The 16542-nt window shown below is 42.6% G+C and overlaps 1 protein-coding gene across 1 annotated transcript in view; it reads right to left on the bottom strand.

Annotated features, from left to right (window-relative positions):
• Positions 1–513: 513 nt before the first annotated feature.
• LOC139279837 (chloride intracellular channel protein 4) overlaps positions 514–16542 on the bottom strand; it is a 130789-nt gene continuing 114760 nt past the window's right edge. The window contains exons 5-6 of the mRNA XM_070899092.1: positions 11052–11233; positions 514–7849 (exon numbers count right to left, since the gene is read on the bottom strand). Of these exons, the coding sequence (XP_070755193.1) occupies positions 7685–7849; positions 11052–11233 (347 nt within the window). The 3' untranslated portion in view covers positions 514–7684. The remainder of the gene's footprint in view (positions 7850–11051; positions 11234–16542) is intronic.

The following is a 16542-nucleotide window of genomic DNA, read 5'->3' on the forward strand; positions in this document are numbered from 1 at the left end:
TTGTGTAATTACCATTCTTTCAAAGTAAACCTAACTATCATTTTAGCCTGACTATTACTTTCTGACAGTGGGCTGTTTGTTCTTGCCTTTCATTGTGGATAGGAAGGTAGCCCACAAATCCTCTGGCAAAAAAGGATCCTCGTTAGTCTTTTGTCACACTACTCCCATTCACGGCATGCACAATGTTATTAGTTCCATATCATAGGGACTGCAGGTGAGCCTATGGGAACTGCCTTTTGCTGTGAACACAGAGGTGGGAGAGGGTCTTCACGGTAATTAACAAGTTTCACACGTGGAGGCCACAAGATTCAAAATGACTCAGTATCTGAGCAGTTACTTAAAGTTCCCATTGAAGCATAAAGTAGACCACAGGATTTCAGGTCCTCTATTATGCATTGGTAAGATTGTTTGACCTTGTTACTGGATACTATTGGGTAAAAACAACCCACTAATCTCCATTGCCAGTTTTTATATTGATATATATACATATACAAATGCTACAGGAAACATATCTTGGATGTGAAAATATACATTTTATTTTATTAACAGCTGCCAGCAGTATACTGGTGTTTTTTGCAAAATATTTTCAATATACAGTAAGAGATGTAAGCATACTGTACAACAGGGACTGAAACTAATAATAGGCCTGAGGGGCAAAAGGCCCAAAACTGTACACAGGCTCCTACTTTTAAAAATAAAAACCCATTACACCAATCTTTTAATCAAAAATGATCAGTGCTGGCCCGGCACTTGTCCTAAATTATAAAGTACAAGGCTGCAATGTTATGAAATGCTTGCTCATGTTCTCTCTTCATTTTAACCGATTGGTTAAAGTCACCAACACAATAGCTAGAATTCTTTTGCCACTCAAGCTTCATAAATATAACAAAAGGCTACTCGTTGAAAACCAACTTTGAAAGGACTAGAAAAAGATGCTGCTCTCAATAACCGTGGTTGGTTCTGTGTCGACATGGCATTGTTCCTTGATGAATGATTAGCTTGTCAACCTCAAAGCTTGTTTCGACTTGAACACCATGTTTGCCAATTTAGTTTCATTTTTCGGTGTCGATTCCCATCAAATCTAATCAGCCATAACAAAGCATTAAGCTATGGGCCCTATGGGTTCTGTTGTCCAGAACCATCAAGCCATTTAAATGAGAATTGCCTTCAGTCTTTCTGTGGAGCAGATCAAATGTCAACTGTGAACAAAATGAGCCAAAGGTTGCCCATTTTCATTACTGGCGGTGGATCGGGATTGTGCAATGATCCTTTTAGAATCGTTACATTTGAAAAATAAAAATAAAAACTTCAAACTGAAGCTTCATTTTGAAATCTTCAAATCTAACCCAGTGCTACTAAAATAATGTCCACCATTCTTATAGGTACCGAAGGTGTGTGTGCTCCCATGGTTACAGGAATGTGTGTTATCCACAAAAACCCCAATGATAATTCTCTTAACACTTTTCAAGCTTTGATTCAATCTGATCAGTGTTATTTTAATGACTTTATACATAGTTTCCCAATTTCTGCCAGTAAAGTATTGTCCTAATACTATACATATGCACCTGTATTAAATGTACATTACCACTTCTAAAAAAAAGGTTGCAATACAAAAAAAATGAACATAGAAACATTATTTTCAGATTACTAGTACCAATACATAGGTTTATGTAGAGCACAGATATGATGGATATGAACATTCATTTAATGGCAGAGTCTTTCTATTGAGGTAGCTGCTTTAGAAGTTACACATGAATTTAAGTTTTCATACAGCTACAGTAGATAGTTACTGTACCAGCATTAACATATCTGCATGTATATGGCAATCAGTACTCAGATCTGAACTTTTACGATAGTGTTAGTAATCTGTTTCAAATATGGTTTCAGTTGATTCAACTTATTTCTATTTTTAAACCATCATCTTAGACAACAGAATAGAGTTCTACTTTAGCAAGGTGCAGCAGATAAATAATTGTAGTCTTTCAGCTTTCTTTAAGGAGAGATCGTAATCATGATCTACATTTTCATTTGTTCATTAGTGACTGTTCCCCACTTTATAGTCATGTCTAAAAACAAATGGAGCACAATGTATCACAGTATTAGGATCTTTTAAACAGGCTGCGTAGCTTGCTCTCAAAGCTCTTCATGTTGTCATTTTTAGTTACCATTGCGACACACACTTCAACTGTTGTCTCAATTATTTCAGAATTTTTTTAAAAGCACAATTAAAAGCATATTTAAAAATTGGAGCAGATCACAATAGTGCTAAATCTTAGTCCAATGCCTTAGTTTTACTGGCCAACAGTGACCCTTTAACAGATGAAGCTGGACCTGACACCCCCTATCAGATCATATACAGGGTCAAAAGAATCTCTCTGGGATCTCCTCCACTACTTAATTATTATTTTGCTGTTGGCGTTATTACTGAAAGAGATTACAATATTTTGCCAAATGCCAACTTAATCTTGTTTCGATGTTCTGTGAAGATGTTCCTAATTCAAATTCTTAACAGTTTAAGGCAATAATAACAAACAATGACCCCAATAATGTTAGATGTTGGTGGCCCTTTAGTATGTAGCCCTTTAGTATGATACAACAAACAGTATAAGTTCAGGGCCTGGCACAATTGGTCAACATTCCTAATATCAAGAGAATACAGTGCAAGGTACTGGTATAGAGCCTCTTTTCTTGTTTCAAAACACTGTGTGCTATAAAACTCACCAGTGGGTTATCAATGCCATAATAGTTGGAAACTAACTGAAATAAAGGCAATCGTTGAACTGAATGTGGAATCTAAGGTCATGTGAACTTTGGGCAAATTGAAACAGATTTTTATTTTCATTTGCAAAATTTAAAAACACAACTTTACAAAATGCAACTGCACATCTTAGTTTAATTTTGGAGCTTTAATTGGGGAAATGATGTTTAATCAAGTTCAGCAAAACAGTACCAGTTTGAATGAAAGCATGGAACGCACTCTCATCCCTTGTCATGTGCCAGATCCCAGATGCACCATTCTAGACATTTCTATTGGGAATTAGAATTTCTGGATCACTGGATTGACTCTTCAATCTCAGCTATAATTATTAGTGAATAAGTCGTCATGAATAAGGTGGGGATCGGGACCCCAAGCTAAACTAACATTCCTACTTTTGTAAAGTTGAGTTCCTAAAAATGTAATGTACGTCACCTGTACAATAAGGACCCACACTATGTTTCACACATACCTGGCTCAGTTCAGCCTAGTTCAAAGTTTACTAAAGCCTAGGATCTTGGTGGTTCCTAATATTCCATCTGGAATCTTGACTTTGCTCCCTTCCAATTTTTGTCAGTCTCAGTCCCTGTCTTTCGATACGCTTGCCGAATATATTGTTTTTTTTTCATCTGCTAAGCATTATTTCCATAAATGTTTTTACTGAGGTGTTGATAGATTTTTTTCATATCTTGGCAGTAACACTGTGGGAAATTCTAAGTGTAAATATCCTATATACTCAAGTCTATAAGCAAGCTTCCTTACAATAATGTTCAATATAATATGGACATTGGAAACATTGTTATAGTTTCACGACAATCTTAGTCAATAAACGTTTACTGCTCATTATCTCAAGAGTAAATACAAATGAGCAATGGTTAAACAAGGTACTGTTGACAAAGTCTAGAAGACCCATGTTGAAAAGCAAATAATAATCCATTCATTCAAGAAGAAAGGAAGTCACTCCTGATGGCGACATAAGAGGTGAAGGGAATTTATTTTGATTTGGCAGAATGGTTGCTGACTCCTCTTCTCCCTTGCTATTGTGGAGCATATTCTTTGAAAAAGTAGTTTTCTTTCATCTACATTTCCCCCTAACCCCACAGGAACTAGTCTTTACACACTGAATTCATGTCAGCTCAGCAGTATCACCACCACCGAGAAGTGCTTACTTTGTGTGAATCCAACGTCAGCATTTGCACAAAGCTTTAAACGCTCAAATCAAATCCAATCTTGGTTTAGCTTGGAATAGTTTACTCTGTCAACAAAACCAGGCTTGTGTAGGGATTAACAAACCAGCATCTGTATTGAACCAAAATATTGGTGTTTACAAAAGGGAAAAGCAAATAATTATTGGAACATGAGAAAGCTGAACTGGGCTGAACCAAGAAATTACAAAAAGGAGATGTAGTTTGTCCAGTTTCCAAAAGGAAATGCCCTTTAGGAGATGGAAGCACAGTCACTACAAATGTCATGCTAAGAGCCCCTCCTGTGACTTTACACTAATACTTAATTTTCTTAGATCATCGCAAATATTCCCGAAACTACATGTTTGTTACCCTTTGACACCAACAGTCCATTTTACATTGTTTCCGTTCAGTACAGATGCAAATGTCTTCATCCCTGGATCTAATTCAGGAGTGAGTTTCCAGGTCTTCTTTACGAGTACAATAACTATCAATCAACCATTACCTGTTCAACATTCCATTTATTCTATTTATGCGACATGCTGTTAACATTAAAAATGAAGAGACAGTGACATTTTCCAGAGAAGAATGGGAAGCTCAAATGATCTACAGCTGGGGAATGCACGCTGGCTTTTGTAGTGCACAACCATTTCCTAAAAGGGCAGGTTAACCTTTAGATTATATTAATGACTACATGTTGAGAATTATCTTACGCTACAAAATACAGTAATTCAGCCATTTTGGAACATTCTGTCTTTTTGAAAAAGGTGACATTTTACTCTACTTAAAAATGGAGAAATGTCAACACAAATAGAACCCTCTATACAGGGTCACAAACTAGCAGTTGCATTGTGGATGAACTCAATTTGAACCATTGTATTTTGTCACAACGCAACGTAGCCAGATTCTGATTCTTTCGGTTTGCTTGCTTAGCTAAATGTGGACCACAGACAAGACTCGTTGTTTAAATGACTTAATGATATTTTGCAACCCAGTACTCAAGGTAATGCACCCCCCCCGGGATTGCTTTCCTTGGGAAAGTCAGCCTGATAGCAAGTGAAAACAAAAGACAGAATATGACCACCATTCAATGAGAAATTTTATAAATCAGGTTTCTTTACAAGCTGGCAGAGAATTCTCTAAGCTTGTAGTCTTACTTTCAAAGAAATGACTTGGGCTCGTTTCAAACTGCTTTCTTTTTTGAACAGGGTGTGCATTCTCCAGTGTTCTGGAAGGAGCCATTTTGTCTCACCATGCAGCCTCCGTTTCCGGGGGTGACAGCCTCGGTTGTAGAGGCTCCAGCATGGCTCTCGAGTGCTGTTCTACAATCAGCTGGCTGGAGATGTACGTGAAGTAAAGTGAATCAGTTGGCCACAAGTCGACGAAACCCATAGAGTTGAGCAGTGCTACACTTCGGTTGTGCACACAAATAGGCAACGAACCAGCTGGCATTTCAAGAGACATTCATTTTTGCGTTCAGGAATATGAAAATGTTCGTAATAAAACCAATGTGGTGTAACTTCATTGTCACTGCATTTCAAACAGAGTTATTTCATAATGTTGCAACAATCACTTCTATCTGTATTTAAATCATCTTATAACTGAAGTAGTCTTGCTACTTTTATTAACGTAATTCTGCCACCAGTGGGAGAAAAATAATGTGGTCCCAAGTACAACTCGGTCACTAGTTAGGAAAATGGCAGCTTGATCTTTGTATAAGATCTTTCATAAAGCACTAAAGAATGGCCTTAAATCAAGACAAGTCAATCTGGGGTAACTTCAGATGATATATATCCTTTATAGACTACACTGCCCACACTGATTGGAGTGTGGGCAGGTACAGTGGGAGTGGCGAGGTCGGGGCGAAGGAGTGGCGCGAGATTGTAGAGCGACGTGATCGGGGCCCAGGAGAGGCGCGAGTTCGTGGCCCAGAAGAGGCGAGGGCCCAGGGGCAGCACGGGCCAGCCCACACTGCGATGTGTGCGCACTAGGTCCATGCAGCAGAGCTGGTCTCCAGTCGTCCTGGTTAATCCTTGCCACTGGACCAAGACCAAGCTCTGTCAAGCCCGTGTGGTGGCTGGTGTGCAACGGCCACCATACGTTAAAAAAATCCACGCACAGGCATCTTCCACCCTTCAACATGTAGTTCGGGACCTGGAATATTAGGTCCTTCATTGAAACACCTGTGAACTCATCCCTAGTTGGTGGAAGCAAGTCATCCTCGATACGAGGGACCGGCTAAGAAGAAAAGGCTACGCTGCATTACAAAGTGACTCTATTAGACACGTAGCCTGTAGGTTGTCAGGTACATTACATTCTACAACAAGGATTTCATTGAGTAATGAAATAATCAACAATGGAAATATTCTCTTTCATTGTATTCTGAATATCAGTCATGAATAGGATGTAGTTCAAACATGCACTGCCATTGCTCCTAGGTTTGATTCTGTGGCAGATAAAGAGGAGGAAGAATTGGCAAAGAAATGCAAAACCAATTTCTTGTCGGAAGTCTCTGACAGCAAGTGCCCTGTGGAATGACTGGCCCCACAGTGCAGAGAACTGCTCAATACATCAGGGCTTTGCATCTCTCCCTTAAGAACATCCAAGATACAAGTGGTATCAGCTCTATTTGTGCACTGATGTGGAGAATATCTGCTCATGGCATATGAGGCTATTCGCTCAGGAAACCTAGCCAAACTTTTTCTTTGTGTATTCAAACGAACCACTCAATCTCTTTTGAAACTACAGGAAAACATAGGGAGAGCTATTAATCTAGACTTTGTTGTCTTGAGATTGTGTATCCCTATAAGGACAATATTGTCCACTTAACAAAAACTTACTAAGAATTCTATAAACTGGATATTGCATCACCCGCTACAGCCACTCATCGCCATGTTTTACCTCAGTGTTGATTTTGTTCAATTTCTGGCTCACCCAACCCTTATATCAACTATAGGAATCCAGGGCAAACTGATTCTTCTCTTAACTTAGCAAAATATTTGTAAAACCGAAGAAAAAAATAAAAACATGTCAAAATAGTTTGGAATGAAATTTAACAATGGGGCAAATGGGAATATTTTACTCATGATTAATCAATCACAGATTTGAGGATTATTGCAGCATTATAGATATAATGATAACATTAATCAGTTGAATACTGTAACTTATTATACTTTAGTGTTTGTATATGTATTTCTTTCATAATACCTACAACTAGGGCTTTCAAGGTTACTTGCTTAAATAATGGTGGTGGTTACATTTAGGTACTTGTGTTAACTAATGTGATCCTAACCAATTAGGCAACTGTAACCTGTTAACTTTTGAGACTAAGGTTTGTGACATCGGCATGTAAATGTGATCAAAATTGACAGTAAGATAAGCAATGTTCTTCAGCTACTTTTCACATATCTTATAGAATGACCTTTCACAGCACAAGGTCTTAAAGGCACAGCTTCCTATAACATCTTCCTATAGATATCAAGGCAGTCAACTGCTTGTTGTATATCAATCGCCAAATGATTACGTTCACCTAGGCAACTGGTCGCTTAGCTTACGGAACCTTGAAAGCCCTTCCTAAAAATATATATATATAAAAAAAGTAAGGACTGAGATACCTGAAGTTATAATCCAATGGAAAATATAAAATAATATCTGACAACTTGCAAAACCATGCAATAAAAGTAAAGCGTAGTCTGTTAACAAAAGCTTTTCTGTTAGCGAAGGCTTGTGCTGGCCTTGTCCACTATCACTTGCTGAGGCGTTTTGCTACATCTGCGTAAGCGATTTCAATTTCTTTGTCTCCGGGGCAGGTGTTTGTGAATTCATCCCTGGTGTAAGCATTCTGCAGGTATCGCCAGATTCCTGTCATGGATTTGGGGATGTCAAAGTTCCGATATTTCTTTGTGACGACCTAAGAAAGAAAGAACTTGCATTTATATATTGCCTTATCATATACTCAGGGTGGCCCTAAGTACTTAAAAAAAGACTCTTATAAACCAACTGATGAACATTTCAGTTCTGATGGATTCGTGTTTAAATCTCATTTGTGTTTCTCGTCAGTTTATCCATTTATGATATAGACTATGTTTTGTGGAGTATTATTCAATAAACTTGCAGTGACCATCAGTTTCAGTGCCAACTATATAAGCCGCATGGTTTGCTCATGTTCAACAATGGCAAAAAACAGAAGTCACGATGACAAAGTTGCCCCTTGAGCTCCACAGTATATACTACAAAAGGAAATAACAGGGACATGGGAGTGATTTCAAGGCCTTCATTTTACTTCAGGTTTCAGGTGATAGGCTGACATCATCTGAACGGTCCAATGAAATTGCTGCCTTGTCATTTGCAAATGGCCATTGTTCTTGATTTAGTAAGATCTGAAAAGATCAGGGGACGAAGTTGCATATCGTCCAGTTTAGGGTGGTAACCTTTCCGAGGCCAGACATTCTGCACCTGTTGCAGAAGTCCCGCCCCGGAAGTGAAATTGGGCTTATTCCCCCCGACAGGAAGTGGAGCGCAATGTTGGACGCTCCACTCCCTCTCGGGGTGAGCTCGAGGGGCACTGCCCGGACGAACGTCGGAATGCTACGCGGACTCTCCGCCTGGCACGGACTCTTTCCAAGGGCCCTCCCTCTTCCAACTAAAGGGGAGGGATGCTATGAGCTCTGCAGGGATTTTGATGGGCCTCCACTAGGCCACCGGGGATGCAGCCCGGCACTGAAACGGTGCGGAAATACACTCCGAGGCCGGACCGCAGTCCAAGGGCGGCGCAAAATGGCGGCGTGCACCTCTCCTTTAAGTTTCGCCCTGCGAAACGAAGTACTGCCGGTTCACGACCCGCAAGGCTGGCGCTGACATCGCCTGTGGTAGCCTCACAGGGCGCTGCCCAATTTCTGCTGCAGGGTGAAAACAGGCTGCCACAGAGCGAGAAGGGGTCACCACGCGCCAGAGGCGCAGCAGCCCGGGGCGCTACCAGCGGGGGCACACACTATCAGTTTCACGCCCCCACTAACTCACGCGCAACTTTGCAGGAGCCAGTAGCACGTTTTTGACCCCGGAGGCACTAACAGGAGACGCACAGCAGGGAAACTTCACCCCCCAGGACTTTAGTACTCCCATCTCTCTGTGCGTTAACCTTTCACTAAAAATAGTAACAACAGGCAGAATATTATCTGAATGGCTGCAGATTAGGAAAAGGGGAGGTGCAACGAGACCCGGGTGTCATGGTACATCAGTCATTGAAAGTTGGCATGCAGGTACAGCAGGCGGTGAAGAAGGCAAATGGTATGTTCGCCTTCATAGCGAGAGGAATTGAGTATAGGAGCAGGGAGGTCTTACTGCAGTTGTACAGGGCCTTGGTGAGGCCTCACCTGGAATATTGTGTTCAGTTTTGGTCTCCTAATCTGAGGAAGGACATTCTTGCTAATGAGGGAGTGCAGCAAAGGTTCACCGGACTGATTCCCAGGATGGCAGGACTGACATATGAGGAGAGACTGGATCGACTGGGACTTTATTCACTGGAGTTTAGAAGGATGAGCGGGGATCTCATAGAAACATATAAAATTCTGACGGGACTGGACAGGTTAGATGCAGGAAGAATGTTCCCGATGTTGGGGAAGTCCAGAACCAGGGGACATAGTCTAAGGATATGGGGTAAGCCATTTAGGACTGATGAGGAGAAACTTCTTCACTCAGAGAGTTGTTAACCTGTGGAATTCTCTACCGCAGAGAGTTGTTGATACAGTTCGTTGGATATATTCAAGAGGGAGTTAGATATGGCCCTTACGGCTAAAGGGATCAAGGGGTATGGAGAGAAAGCAGGAAAGGGGTACTGAGGTGAATGATCAGCCATGATCTTATTGAATGGTACAGTCTCGAAGGGCTCAATGGCCTACTCCTGCACTTATTTTCTATGTTTCTATGTTAATTGTGATAGCTGCCCTACACAGATGATACCTATTGATAATCATAAAGAAAAATTGAATCTTTTTGAAAATAAATATGTAATATGTTTGATTATTGTTGCCTCACAGTGGAGCAGAGAAGCACGTTTCACAATGGCAACTACAATGATATAGTTGTTTGCTTACTATCAATTCCTTTTGCAACTGGTACTAGGCTGACTTAATTCTTTTATTTTAATGATTTCACTATTTGTTTATTTTTTTTGATAATAGAGTGGCTCAGCATATGAAAGTCCCCTAGAGTTGCCACTAATGGCATTTTTCGATTGACAGAGGGGTAAGAAGTTTCTGGCCCTGATTTTAACTCCCCCACACCTGGCGGAAACCAGGCAGTTAAAATGGAGTGGGGGATTTGACCACCCCTTTCCCGCCCGATCTGGCCATCTACAATGTTAAATTGCAGGCGACAGGGACACCCACCCCACACCGGCTGGGTCCTCTTTAAATATGCAGAGCGGACTCTGATGACATCAATGGGGCCCAATCTGCTGTTCTAACTAGAGGCCTGAGCAAAGGAGCAATGACTGTTTCCCCTGCCAGGCCAAACCTGCCGCAAGCTGGATCGTGCGCCAGAAGCAGCCCAGGTGGATAAGTTTTTTGTAAAATTTAGCTTTCCTTGTGGACCAGGAGGAACAGAAGTGCTAAGCTTCATAAGAACATAAGAAATAGGAGCAGGAGCCCACCATTTAATACAATCATGGACTCAAGTCCAGTTCCCTGCCCCTTATCCCCTTATCGATTAAGAAACTGTCTATCTCTGTCTTAAATTTATTCAATATCCCAGCTTTCACAGCTCTCTGAGGCAGCGAATTCCACAGATTTACAACCCTCAGAGAAGAAATTCCTCCTCATCTCAGTTTTAATGGGCGATCCCTTATTCTAAGATTATGCCCCCTAGTTCTAGTTTCCCCCGTCAGTGGAAACATCCTCTCTGCATCCACCTTGTCAAGACCCCTCATAATCTCACCATTTCACCACAATGCTAAAGTTGAATGCAAACTTGACCAAAATGAGCTGGTAAAGGAATGCGTCAGGTTGTCCTGGATCACCTGGTCCTGCAGGGACTATTTTATTATTTGCTTTCTCCACCTGGTGCAAATTTTTATAGTTGACTGGATCCAAACACAATGAGAAATAACTCAGTACCTTGACAATGTGAAGCTTTGGGAGCAGATTGCAGTCTGCTAGTGTCATCTCATTTCCGTCCAAGTACTTGCGGTTGGAGGCCTTGTCATCCTCAATGCTGTCAGCATCGATCTCGTCGGGGAGGGCTGTGTTCAAATACTCATCCAGCTTCTGCAGTGTTTTCAGCAGGCCCTTTTCCAGAGCTGTAGAAACAGGAATGAAAACAGATACAGTGCTCTCCAGTTAAACATATGTAACTGATTCATTAAAATGTTTCCAAGAAGTAGGAAGTCAAATCCATTTAGAATATTCTGTTTTCATCGCTCCACCACTGGCAGCCTAGGTCCAAAGATTTGAAATTTCCTCCCTAAACCTTGCCACCTCTCCACTCCTTTGACACTCCTTCAAACCTATCTCTTTGACCAAGCAAGCTTTTGGCCACCTGTCCTATTAATTCCTTATGTGGCTTGTGGCAAATCTGGTTTGATAACGCTCCTGTGAAGCATCTTGGTATGTTTTACTACGTTAAAGATGATATATGAATGCAAGTTGTTGTTGTTGTATAAACAGAGCGGTTTATAATAGATGCTTTTGGTAATGGTTCTGCTATTCCCATTTACACCTCTTCTAGACCCAGCTTTTGTTTCTCTATTTGTCCCATTACCATCTCCATTTGCTTTGTACAAGTATACCTTTCGTCCCTTACTCTCTTCTGCCTTCCATCATATCATAGACCTTCCCTTTTCTTCTTTCCTCTCCTCCCCCTTTCCCTGCCCCTACACTTGCTTAAAATCTGTTACATCTCGAACTTTTTCCAGTTCTGACGAAAGATCATCGACCTGAACCATTAACTCTGTTTCTCTCTCCACAGATGCTGCCTGACCTGCTGAGTATTTCCAGCATTTTCTATTTTTATTTATAATAGACTAAATCGTTTTTTTTTTTAAAAAGCAGCTAATGCTATAGGGAGTAGACTGCGCACTTCTGTATCTCTCAATCCCACGGTGACCTTTGACTCAGTCTCCATCTGTACTGGGTGCCTTACTCTAGGTTTCCTTTCCTAACCAGCACCAGAGCAAGCTCGTCCTACGGTCGGTTGTTTCCAGATTTGTGACATCAGAAAGACGTTCCAAAATCCGGTAAAATGCAAAATCCGGAACGGCCTCGGTCCCGAGGGTTCCGGATTCGGGGCGCTGCACCTGCATATAAATACAAGTTGTTGATGGAAATTACAGTCTAAATGATAGACTTTCACCAAATAGAATGTTGAAAATATGGAGATAGATCTCATGAAAAGCATATTTTTAGTTGTTAATGTTGATCTCACTAGATTTATTCTAATATACGCTTGTTTAAAATTTCAGTTCCACTTTCATGCCAGCGTCTTCTGTGCACAACCTATTACCATACTGCCAAGCCTCCAATTCTTTTAATTATTGTGTGTTCAAAGATGGAATCCCTGCTGAGGCGCTAAAATATGGCGGAGAGGTGCTGCTGGCGCGAATACACGACCTCATCTCTCTCATTTGGAGGGAGGAGAGCATGCCGGGAGATCTCAAGAGATGCAGTGATTGTGTTCATTTTTAAAAAGGGGAACAAATCCGACTGTGACAACTACAGGGGAATCAACCACGGGGAAGGTGTCGCTAGAGTTCTCCTCAACCGTCTCCTCCCTGTGGCCGAGGAGCTCTTCCCGGAGTCACAGTGCAGATTCCGTCCCCTACGGGGAACAACGAACATGATCTTTGCAGCACGACAACTGCAGGAAAAATGCAGGGAGCAGCGCCAGCCCTTATATATGGCCTTTTTCGATCTTACAAAAGCCTTTGACACTGTCGACCGTGAGGGTTTATGGAGCGTCCTCCTCCGTTTTGGATGCCCCCGGAAGTTTGTCAACATCCTTTGCCTGCTCCACAACGACATGCAGGCCGTGATCCTTACCAGTGGATCCACTACAGACCCATTCCACGTCCGGACCGGGGTCAAACAGGCCTGCATCATCGCTCCGACCCTCTTCTCAATCTTCCTCACTGCCATGCTCCACCTCACTGTCAACAGGCTCCCAGTGGGAGTGGAACTAAATTACAGAACCTACGCCTGTTTAACCTACGCCGCCTCCAGGCCAGGTCCAAGATCACCTAAACCTCTGTTGTTGAACTGCAGTACGCGGATGACGCCTGCGTCAGCGCACATTCTGCGGCTGAACTCCAGGATATAGTCGATGTATTCATCGAGGCATATGAAAGCATGGGCCTCACGCTTAACATCCGTAAGACAAATGTCCTCCACCAGCCTTTCCTCGCCGTACAGCACTGCCCCCCAGTCATCAAGCTTCACGGCGCGGCCCTTGACAACGTGGACCATTTCCCAAACCACGGGAGCCTCTTGTCAACAAAGGCAGACATTGATGCGGAGATTCAACATTGCCTACAGTGCACCAGTGCAGCCTTCGGCCGCCTGAGGAAAAGAGTGTTCGAAGACCAGGCCCTCAAACCTACCACCAAGCTCATGGTCTACAGAGCTGCAGTAATACCCACCCTCCTGTATGGATCAGAGACATGGACGATGTATAGAAGACACCTCAAGTCGCTGGAGATAAATCACCAACGATGTCTCCGCAAGATCCTGCAAATCCCCTGGGAGGACAGACGCACTAACATCAGTGTTCTCGTCCAGGCTAACATCCCCAACATTGAAGCACTGACCACACTCGATCAGCTTCGCTGGGCAGGCCACGTAGTTCGCATGCCAGACACGAGACTCCCTAAACAATTGCTCTACGCGGAGCTCCTTCATGGCAAAAGAGCCAAAGGTGGGCAGCGGAAACGTTACAAGGAGACCCTCAAAGCCTCCCTGATGAAGTGCGACATCACCACTGACACCTGGGAGACTCTGGCCGAAGACTGCCCTAGGTGGAAAAAGTTAATCCAGGAGGGCGTTGAGCTCTTTGAATCTCAACATTGCGAGGTCAAGCGCAGGCAGCGGAAGGAGCGTCCGGCAAACCAGTCCCACCCATCCCCTTCCCCCGACGAATATCTGTCCCACCTGTGACAGGGTCTGTGGCTCTCGTGTTGGACTGTTCAGCCACCAACTAACTCACTTTAGGAGTGGAAGCAAGTCTTCCTCGATTCTGAGGGACTGCCTACAATGATGATGATGATGATGTTCAAAGCAAGAAGTAATTCTTTACGTCGCTGTGATTTGATTCACTTATGTCTTCCCTGGCTCTCCACAGTGACTGGTGCTATGAATATAGGTACTCCTGGCTCTCCACAGTGACTGGTGCTATGAATATAGGTACTATACTTAAATAGAAGTGATTGTTCAGCTTGTACATCTGCTAACACTGTTCCAGGAATCTATACCAAAGCCATATCTAAAGTGGCATTTGTGTGCAAAACAAAACAAATAAGGAAACATACAGCATTGGAGCTGTCCGCCTCTATATATCGTACAACTCCACTCAGTCTTCCCACAGGGATTCAAATGCTGGGCAAGGTTACAGCACAAGCAGGGTAACTGGCTGCTTGAATCGGCGACCAGAGGTGAGATTTGGCCTCAATTTAAATTAGCCCTGATGATGATTTAGGGTACCGAATACTGTACATTATTAATCGTGCAAAAGCTTTTACATTGCTTACATTTGTGAACTTGTTCTGCCACATATTACTGAGCTAAGCTCTGCCACTTCAAGAGAAGCAGCTTCCGCAGAAATTACATTTGAGGCGTTCATTATGTCGGCGCTGAGACATTCTTCATGGGATCGTTCATTTGCTGCTTTATATGATGCAGTTCCTGTTGATTCACTATCATACTACACAGAAATGATAAAGAGTGTGGCATGACCTTGAAAGCTACTTCGCTTAAATGCAATAGAAAATGTTAATGTACATCTTCTATCAGACACTGCAGGAAGATATAATGAAAAGCAACAGAATACTTTCCCAACCTCACTGTGCACAGAAGAGGAAGTGGTGGAGTTGTGCTTTATCCTGCAAATCAGCAGGATTCATTGATCTCAGATACAGCTATGTGCTGTGCTGTAAACATCCATGGTTCTGGTGTCTGGCAATGCCAGGTTTGGGGTCAAAAACGATAATTTTACTGAAACAGATTCTGGCCCAGATCACTTCAGATCACCATATCCTTCAGACAGATTATTTTACAAAACAGAGTAAAGTTTTTTGAACATGGGGAGAAATCATCTTTATGATAGTCGTGGAGTCGTCCATGCATAAAGGGACAGAAAAGCATAAGAGCGAGCTTACTCTCAGTCATAGCACAAGATTTTATTAACATTGTTATCTGGCCTCCACTGGGATATGTCATCTTACATTTCCAGCCTCATGATATTCCCTCCCGTACATTAAAAGAACAAACTTGCATTTATATAGCATCTTTCACATCTTCAAGACCTCCCAAAGAGCTTTACAGTTGTAGTGTAGGAAAACATGGCAGGCAATTTTGTGCACAGCAAGGTCCCACAAACACTAATGAGATAAATGACCAGGTAATCTGTTTTGGTAGTGTTAGTGGAGGGATAAATCTCCGAATAGTGGCATCTTTTACATCCTCCTGAGAGAGCAGGTGGGCCTAGGCTTACTGTCTCATCTAAAAAACGGTACCGCCAGCAGAAAGTACCTCCAGCAGAAAGTCCCTCAGTACTGAAGTCTCAGTCTAAATGATGTGCTCAAGTCTCCAGAGTGGAACTTGAATCCATGAGCTTCTGATTCAATGGTTCGACTGCTACCACTGAGCCAAGGCTGATTGCTGCGAAGAATTACTCCTGGGGTACAGTACCTGGAGGGTGGCACTTGTGGAACTGTAGACAGCAAAGAAACAATGCCTTCGGGAAATAAGGATGGTGGAAAAAGGAGGGATAATTGGCAAGAGTCATGAGGCAGGGGCTGGCAGCTCAGATCCCTGGCCGTGTGAGATCCCAGCAATTGCGGCTGCATAGAACTCCACAGAGTATTTAAAATTCAATTGGCCTGCACGTCATGGTTAGCCTGGTATCTCCTTGAGAACCTGTGGGTGGAGAGTGCTGCACAGAGCGGTGGCTTCACATACAGATACCCAGGACACATGTTCATACTGTGGCCTGGATAAAGACGCTTCGCACATTTACCGATGGTGTAAGAAGTTGCAGCTATTCTTCCACTATTTAAAGGGGCTGCTGCTCAATTGTTGGCTTGATGTCAGGCCGACGCTGCTGACCTTGGGTCACCTGATCCGTAAGGCGGAGAGCAGATTGGAGGACCTCCTCACAGGACTGCTCTTGGGCCTGTCCAAAAACCATCATTCATAGGCCCAGGATGTATGGGATCTGCTGGGGAGGGTCTCTCCAACTGCTTGCCTCACTTCCATACCTTGTGCGTGCCCGATGGCCCCGGCGAGGGATCACACAGTATGCTCCGCAGGATGTTAACTGTATAATTGATAATTGTATTATTAGTAATATTAGTGGTGACCTCCTAAGAGGCACTTGTAGCATTGATTAATCCTGATGACA

The sequence above is a fragment of the Pristiophorus japonicus genome, chromosome 14 (assembly GCF_044704955.1).
Source record: "Pristiophorus japonicus isolate sPriJap1 chromosome 14, sPriJap1.hap1, whole genome shotgun sequence".
In the NCBI taxonomy this organism is placed as follows: domain Eukaryota; kingdom Metazoa; phylum Chordata; class Chondrichthyes; family Pristiophoridae; genus Pristiophorus; species Pristiophorus japonicus.